This window comes from Tyto alba, unplaced genomic scaffold, assembly GCF_018691265.1.
Source record: "Tyto alba isolate M040663 unplaced genomic scaffold, T.alba_DEE_v4.0 Super-Scaffold_22, whole genome shotgun sequence".
Taxonomy (NCBI): Eukaryota; Metazoa; Chordata; class Aves; order Strigiformes; family Tytonidae; genus Tyto; species Tyto alba.
The window spans coordinates 30,534,256-30,551,140 of record NW_024881296.1 but is presented as its reverse complement, the minus strand read 5'-3'; the positions used below and the strand labels follow the sequence as shown (position 1 = coordinate 30,551,140).

The 16,885-nt window shown below is 41.5% G+C and overlaps 1 protein-coding gene across 1 annotated transcript; it reads right to left on the bottom strand.

Moving 5' to 3' along the window:
- Positions 1-7,150: 7,150 nt before the first annotated feature.
- On the bottom strand, positions 7,151-16,351 carry LOC104357199 (pantetheinase). Its single transcript, XM_032983183.2, is given in 9 exon segments — positions 7,151-8,483; positions 9,774-9,944; positions 10,115-10,381; positions 10,383-10,489; positions 11,485-11,776; positions 12,376-12,568; positions 13,656-13,786; positions 13,891-14,122; positions 15,949-16,351. Coding segments are annotated over 9 exon segments (1,758 nt in total). The 5' UTR covers positions 16,194-16,351; the 3' UTR covers positions 7,151-8,363.
- Between the last annotated feature and the right edge of the window lie 534 nt (positions 16,352-16,885).

Here is a 16,885-nt window from a genome sequence, read left to right as displayed (position 1 = left end):
CCTTGACTGGGACCTGTGGGGCTTAGGTTGCAACTTTTCCTTGGGAATTTGGGATTAGGGTGGTCTCGGGAGATGGGAAAGTATGACCTTGGCAAGGTGACACAGGGAACGTGAGGCTGAACAAGAACAACTCTTGGTGAAATGAAGGTCTTGAAATGTCACATTTGGGTCTGGAAGTGTGGCTACTCTACTGGAAGACAGTGAAACCTAAACTTGTCAATAAAAGCTTCTATGTCACTAAACAATTTCCTGAAGCCTCCATTCTCATGAACTATTCTCTGTTGCCTTTCACAAATGCTGGATTTGACTACAACAGACACATGCTGAAATATTGAACAATCTTGGTTGCTTCTAATTATCCATTCACAAGCCCAGCAGACTGTAGATGTCAGTGCTGCTGCACTGTGGGTCATTTTAAAAGGGGGACCTGCCAGTGCCATCATTTGCTTCTACAGTTTTTTGCTGCTGTAGAGAGCAGCAATGCTGTACATGAGCATCACTGGCACTATGGCACTGCAGGAACAGAAATTCAACTAGTACAGAAACTACCAGTGTCAGAGGCTGTGCCCTTTTGTGCCCACCCTCCGCTGACCAGTCTCAGGAAGACATGCATGGACAACCTGATTTTTCACCAGAAGAGCTTCTTTTATCTTCTCAGTAGCTGCTATATATCATTTTAATATGCTTTTCAGATGATCAAAAGAGGTGCACAGGAGTCAGTTTGAATTTGCTTTATTACTTGTTATCAAGCTCCTGCTTGCTGTCCATCTCCTGCCCAATACCTGTGAGACTGAGAGGGAACAGATGGCAGCAACAGGAGGTTAAGTGGTTTAAATGTGCTTCTACCAGCTTGCATAACTTTTTGTTCATGCAGGTAAGGGTTGGTGGAGAGAAAGTAAATCTCTACCTCTTTTCTTTTTTTTACCTCCTTCTTTTTCCCCACCCCGTAGTCCATTTTGTCCCTGTCTGCAATTATTACTGCTTCATCCTTCTGTGCCTTGCAAACCTGGTTGCCCCAGATGCACACATGCACTAACGCCTTAAATGGACCCTTATACATGTCCCTTTCCTCCTTTTCTTCCTTTCTAACATGCTCTATATGCATCTGTTACCACACAGTAGTAGGTGGGTCATTTCATACCACAGGCTTTGAAACTTTCACTGAACATGTGCTCTTTATTTTCTGGGTGCGTGCCAGGAGTTGTTTTTTACAGGTAGTCAGCATTTGCAGATGAAACCAGGGACAATCATGTTTTGACTACATACAGTATTTTTGTAATATGAATTATTCTGACATCTCAAGTTAGCCGCCTAATTTAGTGTCTACAGTAAACATCAGTTTCTTTGCACTTCATTTCCCCATTTACATTATAGGATAAAAATGACTCCTAGCTTCATTGAAGTGCTATGATTGCAAATGTTTGTAAGACATCAAGATGCTATCTAATGATGAGACTTGGAAAATCAAAGAGGGGTACGGATTGCATCCTTGGCAGTAGGAGAAGCACTGATCTGTAAGAAAAGACTCAGCAGAAAATAGTTGTAAGACTCTCCTAGCAAAACGCAAGAGTGGTTACTTGAAGTGTTGCATGACCCTCAAATGCGAGAGGTTTTGTGCCTGATTTTTGCTTAGTCTAATGCTGAACTTAGAAGAATTCCTGCATACAGACACTAATTTTAACATGAATAAACAGTCTAAAATGCATAGTGTAAAATTAAAGATAGGCTCAGAAAATCTTCAACAAAATGAGTGTTTAAGACTGTTGCTAGGTAATGATGATTGATCAAACGTAAGCTTTTTTTTTTTTTTTAATAGCTCTTGTCCTTATACATACAGCCATCTGATACTCCTGAGGTATACCTAACTGACATCTGTTATGAAAGGCACCACACATGTATTTTTACCCACACCTGCCAAAAGCTTTCTGTCTTTCAGTCTATGTACCAGGAAGTACATCACTGTCCATTAAATGGCCACATTTTTACAGCTTGCTCTTCCCTTTTCTATCTCAGTGTTAGATATATTTGATTTCTACTTAGGCAAGCATAATTCTTCTTTTGAACAATAAGTTTCCATGAATGAATTATAATGTGTTTACACAATTTTGTTGTGTTAGCTATTGCAGCAAACTCAGCATAAGAACATCTCAAAAAAACAGAGAAGACGACTACTCACCAAATCGGGGGTGGGAAGAAAACAAAGATTTGTACATTTCTGATCAATTTTTGTACAGTTTGTCAGCTGGGTGACAAACCAAGGTACTGGGGATCTTACAGAGTCAGTACACCTAAATTCTGCTGGGGTGGGAGGTATATGGATCACCATCTCTATAAACTCTCCTGGACAGAGTTAATGACTTCCATCTCCAACAAAACCCAGTCAAGTGGTGTGAAAGCCTCCATGCAGGACACACTGAAAAAAACACAGAATATGACTGTTTGAATTCACAACTAAATGCAGAACACCTCTGTCTCTGCAGATGCACAATCAGCAGATGTAAACTGATGTACCACCACTGATTTTAGTAGTAGTATTGCAAACTCACTGCCCCCATTTATCTTTATTGGACTTCAATGAAAAGAGCAATGTGTCAAGATTTCTGGCTCTTGGTAGAGACAAAATGAAAAAAGAGAAGAGAGAGCTTTAGGTATTAGATAACAGCACTTAGCCAACACAGTAATAAACACTATATGGAAAACTTACAAAAGTCTCTAACACTTATGGGGGAGTGTATCCTAAAGAGTCTGTAAATAACTTAGCAGTGGCATAGACCTGAACTGCACTGTACTCTCTTTGCTCAACTTAATGGAGTTGATGCTAAGGCATTAAGACTGACTGTCATCATATTTTGCCTAATATTTTCATAAATGTTGCAGAATGAGGCCTAGATTTTTTCAAAATCATTCATAAAATTGACATGAATTACTAAGAAAGTTTTTCCTGAAAAAAAAAACAATGTATTTTCCTTAAATAACCCTAAAACTATAACTGAACAGTCCTCTTTCAGTGTACAAAAAGCAGTTTCAAATGGCTGGAAAACACAGCAAGGTGAGTTGCAGAATAGAAAAATAACCGTCCTATAAAAGCTGACCTTAATGTTTCCATGTATTTGACTTTGATAATTTCAAGTATGTCTTATTCTCCTAACACTCATTTAGAAGCAAATGTTGAAAAATTTCTGTTACAAAATTTATCACTTGATCTTGAGGACTATCTCTAAGGTATTCTTTTTTATTTTAATATTTTATGTTATTATGTTTTGCAGTAACTGAGCTGGGCAACAAACTGTATGCAAATACTTATTCTCTTTTTCTGCATAGGGCTTTCCTAAAGATTGACTATTTTTTCCAACATTCCAAGATATTACTGCTTCCTACACCCCTTGCTGTTCTTGCACCCTGACACCATCACAGCTACCAGACTATCAGTTCATCAAAATTACTAACATTAGAAGCAGCAAATGAAGACAGATAGCAAAGTTAAAATCATGTAGTTACAATGCATTTCTTATATTGTACATTCCCGTAGTGGAAATGCACTGCTGACACAAGAGTATCTGAGCAGACAATGGAGTATTTCACTTACAACTTTATAGTCAAGAATAGCTACAAGAAACATTATAATGCTTTCACAGGTGGAGGCTACAAGTGCTTCTGCTAATTCTTAATGCCTTTCTAAACTGAAATATAAATTAACATATTGTTGTCAGTATGCTAAGTTTCTGTTTCACCAAGACTGATCATTTCTAGCTGTGTCTGATCCACGGGTAGACAACACTGGGTAATGCTGTTATGCTCATCTGTGGCCTCAGCAGGAGGTGCTGTTTGTCTATGGTGTCTAGAGGTTAATTTTTAGAAGACATACTGGCATTATTTCTCTGTCAGGCTCCATGACATCTCATAGTCCATCACAAGCCACTGAGAAGCATTCCTGTACTAGCTGTGGTAAGCCTTACAATAATTGCTGCTGTCTCTATTGTCCTGTTCAAGTTATTTCTCTTTCTCAGCTTTCCTGCTCTGATGGTGGATGGTGACATTGCAAACATTATCTGGATGAGGTGATGTTAAAATATGGTTCGTGGTTAATTAGAAATGTATGGGGTCTTCAATTCAAACTCAGGTCACGGTCACTCATCTATCACTCACTGTATCTGCACTGTTTCTATGTACCTAGGAAGGTGTCCCATACTGCCGGTAATTCACCTATGATAACATGAGTTGTTCATAAACATTTAGTGTTGCGTTACTAGGTCTAATAGTTGCACAATCTCTGACTGTACATCACTGATCCACATTACTTAATGGATAACTCAAGGTTATGATGACTAAAACATGCATACAAGGACATGGCTGTAGTGCCCTGCTCTCTTTAAAAAAAAATGCATATTATTGAGGTTCTGTCACTCTATTTTTGCTCAAGGTCTGCTTGCTTTAATTCAGTATGTACAATAAAGTACATTAGACTTTACTCAGAGTTAAAGTTTCCCTAAAGTTGTTATCAGTCTTACTTAAGTCAGTTGTAAGGTTTGGATCGTGTTTGTTTTAACACAGTATTTTAACTACTTTCATCTGAAGCCTTGCATCAATAAAATCTCTTAAGGACTTGTTTTTCTCTCTGTGTGATCAGAAACACTGTGGACAGGTGGATCTTGTTTGCTTTGGCCAGCATCAAGGTATAAGGAAGAAATATCGATGTGTGAAGAGCAGGCTTTTCCAGCTCAGAAAAGGGTGGGGTTCATTAGGATACCATCTGGAGTAGCTTTTGAGGTGGATTACATATAAATTAATCTGATTCTTCTCCTCTGGCATATCTGCCCCAGAGTTAGTAAGCACTCCTGTTCTTTCAGAAACTCAAATTTTGTCCCATAAGGAAAATGTAGGGGAGATCTTTTTTTTTTTTTTTTCCCAAAGATGAGATAATGATATCTCTTTTCTAACTCCCACCTAGCAGGTAGGAAAGTGCATAGCTGGTTAACTTTCCATTAATTCAACAGAAACTGCTCTAGATGAATTGCCCTGGTCATTCATTACCTCTCTGCTTCTGTATTCTGAATGCTTCTGTAATTTGCATCATTTGAAATTGGCCTTTATTACAAAAACTCATCTTTCCTAAAGCTGACCTTCATCTAGTCACTATGACCACCAAGTTCCTCAGCTGAAGATCTGGTGGCTTTTTGTACTCTTTGAACAAGTATTATCCTTACCTAAAAGCAGGGTTCACAGTTCTTGCGCATTAAAATGATGGAGCTATTCTGAGACTGCTGCAACAGTCCGTGTAGCTTCATCCTCTGCTTGGTTAACTTCTTGCCTTATCATCAGAAATGAGAAAAGGATTAATAAATTCCTCAGTGGTTCATTTTATGGTACCCTCATTACCATCTCAGGGAGAGGAAAGTTGTGCAACAAATCTTGCAAATCTACAGGTCAAGTGTTCTTCAAATTTGAAGTTAGTATAATTTTCAAAGAATCCTGGACTTCTGCATCCCTAATGGTGAGGTTTGAGAGTCCTTTTCCGATAACCTACAAGTTATGTAACTAGCAATATCAATTGTATCCTACCCGTTTCCAGCTCTGACAACCTAAGTCAGCTCTGCATGTATCTGGGAATTACTCCACACTTCAAAAATGCCAGCAAGCAATATGTGAGAGATTTTTTATGTTCACAGCTTGAATAGTGACAAGGGAGAAGAACATGGCACAAAATCTACCCTTGAATGAAATAAAACTATTTATTTAAAATTTAGTTATCTCTCCAGGGGCCCAATTTCATTAACACTAATGAACTCTGACTCCACAGTTACAGATATTTTTTGGAAGTTTAACCTGATAGGAGAAAGATAAACCTTGTAATAATAAACTGAATGTCTACAATTCTGTTCAGTGCAGGTCTCCCAACTATATTCTTTTTCAGTTTCAGAAAGATTTTCATAAATTATGTGTCCATTCGGAGTACATGAAATATTCAGGATTTAGAGTACCAGCAACCTGCAAAGTATTTGTTTGTTTCAAGAGTGCCGCAGATCCATCTATGAGGCATTTATCTCTAAAATGTCCACAGATTCTTCTTTTTTTGTGGATTAGCATGTAAAGCTGTTGATTCCCACCAGTACAAAAAGATGTTAATCAAGTGATTTGACTGCAACAACAAAAGCAAAAGTCAAATTTTGTTCACATGCCACTCCAGTAGCAGTTCCTCTTTTTTTTTTATTTTTTTTGTCTTTTTTTTCCATGTGTGCAATTCTGGGCCAGGTAATAAAAGCGTACTTTGCCCGAAGGGCAGCCCATGGGGAGGTAGAGGTGAGCAGCTGGGTGTGGGAGAAGGCGGTGCAGCGTGGGGTGAGAGGGCAGCAGGAGACAGCAGCCTTCCCCCCACTCAGGGCTCCCTCTTTCGTCCAGCCATACCCCGCTGGAGCCAAGGCCTGAGCTGTCTCATGGAGCAACCAAGACTAGAACAGAAAGATATCAGAGGGACCTCCTCTGGGGGTAGAGAGGGACAAAGCAGGGTTAAGCAGCATCAGGGAGAATTGTGTTTTCAAGTTAAAAACCACTTTAGGATATTTTTCAGTACTGGAGTTTACAAGTCAGGGTAGCTCTGGCCTTTCTCAGAACATTTCCTTGAGCTCTCCCAGGGCTGATGGCTGAGTGAGCAGCCCTGGGGATGGATGGGGAAGCTCGACCATGGGGACCAGCCCCAGGGCAAAGCTCCTGGCTGCTCTGCTGCAGAGACACTTTCCACCATATCTGCCTGGCTGTGCTGTCCCCAGTGCAAACCAACAGACCTGCATGGTCAACAGGATGACACTGCAGACCTTCTTCACCAGCATGCTTGGTCTCATTTGCCTTTCCCAAACTTTTGCCCATTATGGGCAAGACCAGGGGCTCCTGGAGTGCACCAGGCTGGCTCGGGAAGTAGGGTCAGCTCCCACCCTTCAGCGTGGCCATCTGCATCTTGAAATTCTGGACCACATGCACACTACACACCCAACAGTCCTGTGGGATTAGTACTGCCACAGGTCAGCCATAACATCTCTTGGCCAAAACTTTTCTGTTCGATGAAAGACTGGTCTGGGTTACAACCACAGCTCAGGTGAGAAAAGGCCTTGCCTGTCTTGAATAGCTTGCTCCCAATCAGTACAGTCCCTCCCCTCAGTACAAGCTCAGCTGTTTTATTTCAAGGATGAAAAAAGTCCTGGAACAAGCCTCCAAAGTTGTGTGCTGAAAAGCAGTAGCACATGGGAAAACAGAAATCATGTGATTTCAACAACTCCTGGATAACATACATTGGTGTGCATGGGGTGGGAAGCCACAGAGTGTTTCATATGTGCCACATGTAGCACAGCTCAGGCTTAAGTATGGTGCAGACTGTAAGCCAGTGATGTGAAGGGAAGTAGACGCAAAAGGATAAGCATATGCAATGGGATAAACATTGAAACAGAGACCACTCCAAGCCATATGTGGTACAAATGAGGCCCATTTGCTGCAGAACATGATAGAAATCAGGCCCAGGACTGACAAATTTTACGTATCATTGCTAGAGGTTCCAAATAATGCCCTTTTCTCACACTACATGGTAAAATATGTTTCAGGTACTAAAACATTGCCTATTCCCTACGTTTTTGCAGTTTTGAAGAATTTTTCCAAATGCCCAGGAGAAGGTATTGGCACACTATGTTTATGTGGTATGATCTGAAATGCATTGGACCCAGTACCTGTCTGCCATGCACAGTACAGTGCAAGCTCAGAGGGACTGCAAAACTGAAGGTGCTTTATGGAGCTCAGACAAACTCAGTGTCTGTGTGGGTTGTGGAAGACCACTTTCTCTAAGGCTGCACCTAAAACCATTTCAAATCTGGTTTTCTCTTCATTGTACAGTCCTTTGGTCAGAATGGGGCCAAGGCCCATTGAGCATTAGGGAAGCCCTACTGATTGGTGTGTTAGGCTGAGAAACATGGACACTTAGTGCTTACACAGTCTGACAAACAGGAAGGGCAAAAGGGACAGAAAGGCTTCCTTGGAGAAGATTTGTTCTGCAGCAAACTGGCAAACTTTACATTTCAAACATTTCAGTATCAGTCTTCTTTCTAATGTGATCCTGGCATGATATCTTTGGGAGAAAAATGATTTCTAATAAAAGATTTCATGTGACAGAGAATTCATACTATAAAATAATTTCACTATCTCGAGCACTATTAAAAAAGGTATGCACAGCAGAGTGATCACATTGCTTTCTCCTAAATAAACACAACTGCTATGGCTGCTGAGCAGAAGTCCAAGATTGAGGAACAAGAATGATACAGGATAACTTCCACAGCTCATGAGGAGATGGATCCCAGTAGGAAATCCCCCTCCTGTGTACGGTTATGTTATGGGGAGTTTCGCAGAGGATGCGGCAGATCCTTTTCATAAAGCCTTCCAAAAAGCGTCGCTGTTACGAGCGGTTTTGATGTGCTGTGTTTACTTTTCAAACGTCCATCACGTAGCACCTAGTTGAAAAGAGAAAGAATAACATTAGTAGTCCACTATCAGCATAGAAATATTTCATAGTACAGAAAGGATAGGCCTTAGCTGTTGAATACTTTGATGTAGCGCTTTTAAAAGACAATTATGAGAATGAAAGAAACCAGAATTCTCTCTGATTCTGCCATAGCCTTCCCACATTTCCTGGAACCTGAAGGTCTTTAAAACTTCCTCCAGATCAATCTTTGGAAAAAAAGGATAATTTTCTCCACCTCATGAGAAGGTGAGAATAATTGATTTGTTAGGTTCTCATTAGATATTCATACATGGTGATGCAGGTTATATACATATCTAGGATGGTAATTTGAAATCTTTTTGGATTTGTAGATCCCCAGAAATTTCCAGATGGAAGTAGAGAATTTCAAACTACTGGATATATCTTGACTTTCTTAGTTATTTTTTACAGATCAGTTTGAAATCACTGTTGCTCATAGACTGTGAACACCTGCAACTTTTTAAGAGCCTCTGTGACAAACAATAAGCATGTATTTGTTAAGAAAATAAAAAATATTTTTTTAAAATTAGACCATGATCATATTTTAGCATACAAATAAATCCTTTGATGTGTATGTTTTTACAGAAATCCCATTCAAAATAAATACGCAGATGAGCAATGTTTTTCCATCTTGTAAAAAAATAACCCTTGATTTCCCTAAAACTTTACAAGTCTTTTTCACTGTCTTCATTGTCTCTTGTAAACGATTAAATAGCTCTTCCAAATCAAGTAAGATATCATTTAGCCTCTTACGTAAACATAATCTAAGCTTTATGAATGAAAGCATGCTTTGGCAAAAACATATGATGAAGTTTCAAATGAAAAAATTAAAACCAACAAAACCCTCAAAAATCCCTTTTAACATTTTAAACTGCATAGAATCTCTGCTCTTACGCATGATACTCATTAGTAATTTTTCTTGCCTGGACAGTTTCTCAGAATAATTGATTTCTTTGTCTCCTAAAATGCCCATTAGCAGAAACTGTAGAAAATAGGTCCTTGAAAGCTGCTATTTATAGATTTGGAATTTGAAGGGGGAAGGCATATTTGCTAAAGAAAACACTGAAGAGATCCTTAGCCTTAACATTTATATCTTCTCATCAGTAACTATTAATTCAATCCATCCATTTAAATGTCCCCTTGAGTTACAGTCCACAGAACCAAAGAAAGTAGTTATTGGATGGGACTTTGCTGCCATTTTGGTTTCCAGAACCACAGGCTGAAAAACCTTGCGTGAAACAGCTCCGGGGTGTTGCATTACCTGGAACTCCCCCGGGGCCAGCTGCACCCCGCTGTACAAGACTTCTGGGAAGACGTAGTTGGTGCCAAATGTGCCGCTGAGGGAGAACACCTCAAACTTGGTCTGAGCCGTCTCCACCGGCTGCCCACACGTGTCCAGGTCTGTGCTCTTGCACTTGAGCAGCGTGCATATCTGCAGGGAGGAGAAGGATGCAGAAAGGCAAAATAGTACTAAGCTTTCAACAATCAAGAGCTGTATCTGATAGCAAGAAAAGTTGTCATGAGGCAGTAATGGACAAGTGTTTTGGGGTGGCCGGGATGTAGGCATATACCACCCACACTCACCTCTAAAAAATCAATTACCTGCCAGTGGTATTTTATGAGAGAACCATGAAGCCCATCAAATGCACCCAGGACATAAACTTCGTCTTTGCTCTTGTTTGACATCCGATAGACCAAATGACAGCAGAGGTCTCCTTGGCAAACTGTGCAATTTCCAGCTTTGCGCCTGAGTTCACTGAAAGTGAATATATCCCGTCGGACAGCTCCAGAAAAAGTGTCTTTTTCTTCTGGAAATTTCTTGATGCTTGTGGCATACAAGCTCCAGTTGACAGCGGGGGGGGTAGGTGGGGGAAAGACGGGGATGTGCACTCAGCTCTGCTAGCAGGAGACGTCCCTCCTCAGTCCCACTGTCGTAATGGTAGGCAGCAGGTCCCTCCGGCGTGAACAGCCCGCTGCCTGCCAGAGACACCACCAGCCCCTCTGTCAGCCCCCACCCCGCAGCACGGCTCAGCAGGGCCCGGCCGCCCCCCGTGTCACGCCGGTGGATTTTTTCAGTGGTTCTACTTTCAGTCAACACATTAAGGAGAATTTTGGAAGAACCTTAAAGAGCAGAACCACTAAAATACCCATTCTAACGTAAAAACATGACTTAACTTTACAGGTTTTGTGCTTCACTGGGCCTTGAATATGAGCCTTAAATGGCAATTTGACACAGGACCTTCCCTTTTTTTTCCTCAGAACTTAGGTTCATTTAACTATAAATCAGAGGCCTAAAGGTGGCATATTTACCGAAGAAGAAAACCATAGGGATAACTCTGTCTCATGGAGGGAAACTGAGGGCTGTGGCCTAAACTCAGCTCAGTCTATTTAGGGCAGGCAGAAATGTTTCTTTGTGACTTTCACTTCAGCTTCAGGGAAAAGTTAGAGGTGCAGCTACAGCAACATTTCATCAGTTGACAGAAAAAAAAAAGGAAGTAAATATCTATTCAGCTCAAACCAAAACATAAATATCTCTAATTCTGCAGCAGCCACAAAAACCTGAAAGTGTTTTATTCAATATACAAGAGGAATCCTTCTTTTGGTTTTAGGTTATTAAATTCTGTTTAAAACATTTTTTTCTCCATTTAACTGTTGATTGAATTTTAAATGAGAAATGCTGTCTCTAAACGAGAGGCTGAAAATTTAAGTGAAACTTTGTGCTATTATTGAAACAAAATTTCATTTTTAAATTATCAAAACTTAATGTCCCAGACTTTCTAATTTTACCTCTCCCAGAACATTCAACTTTTTTTTTGCCTGAAGCTGTTTACTACATTCAATACAACATCAAGAAGATTTTTAGTCTGATGGAAACACTATTTTCCAGAGACTTCACTATTTGTAAAATATTTCTGCTTGTTTGTGAATCCAGTACTCTGAAGGCAATTTCCCTTTTCCCAAATGCAACTCACCTGTCATTGCCAAGCTGATGTTGTGAGTATTTGCTGAAAGTAAATTGACACCCATGCCCATAGCCCAGGCAGAGTGAAACTCAACCGCAGTCAGAAACGGCAGGACGTTCATCCAAGCCGTTGGGAAGAGCACGGTGTCCACCTGCAACTCTCTCACCAGGACCACGGCAGGCTCATGGAAAAGGATGTCAAAGCAAGTGAAAATGCCAAACTTTCCAAAGGGGGTCTCAAAGGTGACAGCTTCTGGTTCTTTTGGGTAATTAAACTGAGTTTCTCTTCTAAAGAGGTTGTACTGCAGGTGAAGAAAATGGCATAATAGAAACCAAAAATAAGGCAAGATTATGAACAACTACTTTTGTGTCTGAGATAGGCTTTAGGCAAAGCTAGGGGTTGAGATGCCTTAGTTGGCTGGTACAGTGGATTTGCATCCACACAGCTGACTCTCTCCCCCTGCAAAACAGGGTGGTTGTGCCCCAGCTGCCTCCTGGAAGCAGTGCCCAGCCAATGTTAACTTCTACACCCTGCCCAGGTGTCACCTGCAAAAGCACTCTCTGACTTGGCTAAAACTGTGCCGAGGACCAGCTAGCATTTACTGAGTATGGAAAACTCCGTCACTGCTTCTTTCCCATTTACTATCATAAATGTAGCCCTTAAGTGTCCGGTATCAGGCATGCACTCTGCAGCTGCTGTGCTCCTGGGAATAATGCCTGATCGATCAAGCACCTGCTTGCTGTTCCCTCTGACCATAAGATCCTTGTATCAGATCATCCTGGATTGGTTGTCGCTCTATAATAATGTAAAATTACTGTATAAACCAGCTGAGATTGGTGCCAGAGAGATGAAAAACATACTGATAATCAATTACAGGTTGATGCTGAAGCAACTCCTTACTTTGTGGTAACGAGCCACCAGTTTCCCCTCTGGGTCAAAGACGACGTCGGTATTGTACTGATAGCGACCGTCGCTGGGGCAGCCGGGATCACTGGAGTTACATGGCTTCTTGTCCCCGATGTTTGCAACCACATAGATGGAGCTATTCCTGGCCATGCAGCTGAGTCGTTCCTGCACTGGTGCTGGAGTAAACCTAATGCATTTTTGGTGAATGAAAAATAACAAAAAATGTTACAAGTTTAAGTTCAGATGCAGAAGAAATGCATTCAAACTTACTATTACACTAACTGCATAACCCCAGGCACTGAAAAAGGGGTAGATCGAATACAAATTTCTGTTCATTTTCTTCTCTGTTCATAGCATGATTTTATATTGCTGGTCTCTTAGCTTTGAAAAATGGTGTCCCTGTGTTCTTCTTTCCCGTACCCTTAAAAATGTTATTTTCTGTGTGGATATAATTCCCAGCTAACACACATACAAAGATATGGACAGCTTCAGAAAACAAGAGAGAGTATAAATCAGTATACAGACATAAACTTAAAATCACCTAAAAATAAATTTTCAGGCAGATCTAAGCCTTGATTTCAAAAGGCCATTTTAGACTTCTTAAGGACTCTTCACTCTGTTTAAAGCAGCTGCCCATAAGCCTTTAGTAAAAAGTGTACACGGCATTTACAGAGCTGAGAAGTCCCTAATTCTATCTTCTTAAAGCCTCAGAAGAGAAGAATACAAAAGCTTAGCTTAGACATGAACTTGGTCCCCTTGGTGTCCCCTGCTGACACACATTCAGAGCAGCCCTGTGTAACACGGCAGATTGTGCAAGCGGTTGGATTTCTAAAAGACACTTCTTTCAGATCTAGACAAATATTTTGTGCAATTTGATTTAAAAATCACCCAGCAACATGACCTGAGAGCTGAATCACCTTGTCTAATCTATGCATCTGACATTACAATATACTAGCTTACCTTAAGAGAAGATTTTCACAATTAGTCTGTAGTGATAAAGTTTTACATGTTTTAAAAATAGTGATTTTGGCTAAAATTTCCTCAATTTCCTCCTTTTGTAATTTTTATAGTCAGACTGTCTCAATGCTTTTTACTTTGTATATTCCCATTACCTTTTAATTAAGAGTTCTTTTTAATGCATCTAATTTCTACAGTACTTGGGATTTTTAATAGATTCAGAAAAATAGCAGTTCTTAGGCATTTACTGGGAGCAGCTCATGACCCTGGGAGACACTAGTCTGAAACCACATAAATCGCTGAAGAAGAAAAATCACCTTGTGGGGTCGGTGCAGGGAATCCAGTTCACTGCTGGATCAGGGATATCCTCCAGGTACGGGTAGATGGTTTCCCTCGTGAAACGCCAGCCATAAATGCCGTCTTCAGGAGTCACAATGATGTGGGCGCCCTGACACAACAGGCTCCGTTAAGAATTCACCCATCAGCAGATAACCAGGAGGGTCAGCGGGAGGAGAAAACAGTAATTAACAACACTCACGCTACACCCAGTACCTGCTGGGCAGCTTCCTTGATGGCCCCTTCCAAGACATCCATGTTTTTGTTCATCAGGGCCAAAGCGTCCTCAGGAGAAACAGGCTCATCGGTGGCATCTGGCAGGATGACGGCGTGCTCGTAGACGGCAGCAGTGAAGGTGTCGGAGGCAAAGGCCTGAAGGACCGTGAGGGCAAACACTGCAGCGCGCAGGAGAGGCCGGGAGGGGAGCATGGCTGGTGCCTCGCGTCTCCTGGATTTAGCATGGAGAATATAAACCGGATAGAAAGAGGAGGAGTAAAGACTAATAAGTTTGCTTTGGGAATAATCTTCTATTGAGTAATCTGGGAAGGTACAGTGTAGTTCTGCCAACCATCAGGACAGTTATTTATAGTAAGAAGTCATAGAAACATCTCTAGGATTTGGATCTTGTTTCCAGGTTGAAATGCTGTAAATAAAAGGTGAACAAAAGGCTAAAGAAGCATGTCAGAAGCAGTTCTGATCTACAAGGGGCTCTGTGGAAGGAACAGTTGCACAGTCCATTCTTACATCCCTCTCCAGCCTTCCAAACCCATCTCAGGGCAAGTCCAGACTCCCCTGGCTAGGGCACACTACTCCATATAACCTTACCGTGCATGGCTGCCATCAGTTAATAATTCAGTCAGTGCTGAAGGCAGAATACCTGTGTGAAGTATAGCTCCTGTGCTTCACAGTGTAGCTGATTCATCTACATTTAGGAGACACGTGGTTCTGCCATGCCTCCTGCCTTTGGCCAATGGCTTATTACAGTTGTAGCAGGTGCCCTGAGAGTGTCCTCCCTCCTGCGCTCATACTGCAATAGAAACTAACCCTTGAACTGTGCTGGTCTCTGCCTAGAGCTAACATACTCGCTTGTTTTGTGAGAAATAATTAAACATGGTTTTTTTACTATTTCTGTCACAAAAGGCATTTTTTGAACAATAAGCAATTTGAAATTACTCATACAAAGCAGGTTTTTTTTCCTCACAGACAGCAATTTTTGCATAGTATTTTAGAAATACAATATTACTACTATAGTTTCAGCTGCTTCATAAAGAGACCTTTGTTAGAACTTCCAGTATGTCTGTTAGGGTAGAGGAACATAACCTGGCTAATCATTTACCACTCAGCAAGAAACCAAGGAAAAAGTTCTTCATCCTGACAATATCTTTCTCTTCACTACATAGTTTCACCCAGAAGTCTTATTTCTGTCCATAAGCACCAAGGCCTTTTCAGGAGAAACTGGCACTTTGGTGTACTCCGACAAGACCATGCTGTGCTCATAGATGGCTGAGACGTAGCTGCCCAGGGCCGCCAGCACCAGAAGCACGACAGAGGCACAAGATTTAGGAAGCCCCATGTCCAGAGCCTGGAAGTCGCCCAAGAGAAGGCCAGGGGCACACAAAGGCAGGAGGCTTTAAAAAGAAAGTCTTGAACAAAACTTGGGAATTCCTCAGAGTGGCAGAAAGCCGACACCAGGATACGCAGTCACCCTGCCCGGAAAGTCTTGCAACATCAAAGGCAGGAGTGGTGCTGGCATTGAGCAATTCTGCCTTACACCACCGACAGAGAAGTCACCACTGTGCTGCAGCTGAAGAAACATGTCACTTGCCAGATTTATAAAGTTCAGGCAGGCGTGGCATTGCTGTAGTAATGCAGTTCAAGGCAAGCTCAGGTCACAGCAAGAAAACAAGTCCGAGTTTGGGAAATCTCAAACAAAAACCAGCATGGACACATTCCTGCCCAAACTCGAGGGCGTGGATGCAGGCAGGGCTCCAGCTCAGCACGGCACAGCACCAGTTGTGGGGCCTCTGAGGGCTGTTCCACATTGCATGGGAGCTGCCAGACAGGTTGTTTGAGCAAACCCATCAGCACACTGCTCAGTAACTGAGCTCTGAAGATCTCTGGTCCCCAAAGGTCTTTATTGGAAGAGCATCATGAATGGGAGCCACAATTACCAAATTTTCTTTCTTATGCCTACAGATCACTCCAGCAGAAACCTTGAAGCTAAAGATGCACAGGCACAAAAATCACTTTTATCTGGTTGCCCAAATTTCTTACCTTCTTTGGTTCTGACTCAGCTGTGAGGTAACAAAACACTTTTTTGCTGCACTTCCCTCTAAGAAGTGTTTATTGTTATTGGTGGTTACATGTAGCCTTGTCTTTATATAGACTGAGCTGGTGTGTGGATAATGGGTAGATTTGCATAGAATTTCTTTCCATATGCTTGACTCACTTCCCACAATAACACATTTCACAACGATAAATGTTATGCAATCTTTGTAGCAAAAAGAATTTAGTGCCATTATGGCTCATGGCAGTCTTCTATAGGAAAATACTGAACACACAAATATACCTAAACCAAACCACAATGGCCTTGAACCAAATCCTGAATTCAAGATACTCACCAGATTCAGAGCTGGGACCATATACTACTGTCACACACATTCCCTTAGCCAGAGGACTGGTATTATCAGTGAACAAACCTGAAGAGGCTGCTCTCGGCTCCAAGACTGGCCATGCACTGCCACTGAATCACTTCTGTATTGCAAGATGAGACCTTCTTGTGTGCCACAGCCTCCCTTAAATCCAGATCCTTTCCCTGGGAGAGAGTTGTAGTATCACCCACAAGGTTCCTGGGGGACAAGTAGTCTCTGCAGTGAGTTTGTACCCATGGGAAGAGGATCACACTGGATAACCCTTGCTGGACTGAGATCAGCCTGTGGTCAGACAGTAACTAACTAAAACAGTGAGCAAGGTTTTAAGAGAGCGTGGCTCTAGCAGCAGTGATGTTGAGCTTCCATGAGTCAGAGTACATTGTCTGGAGCTTTTGATAAACAATGTCATTGAGTTAGACATGACACTATGTTATGTCACATGTGATTATCTATTTACATTTGAAAGCAGAAAAGGTCATATGGTGCACAGCAGTGATAATCAGTGCTGGAGTTTGGATTAGGTATTTGCACTCCCAACATCTCACCAGCTCCATAACAGA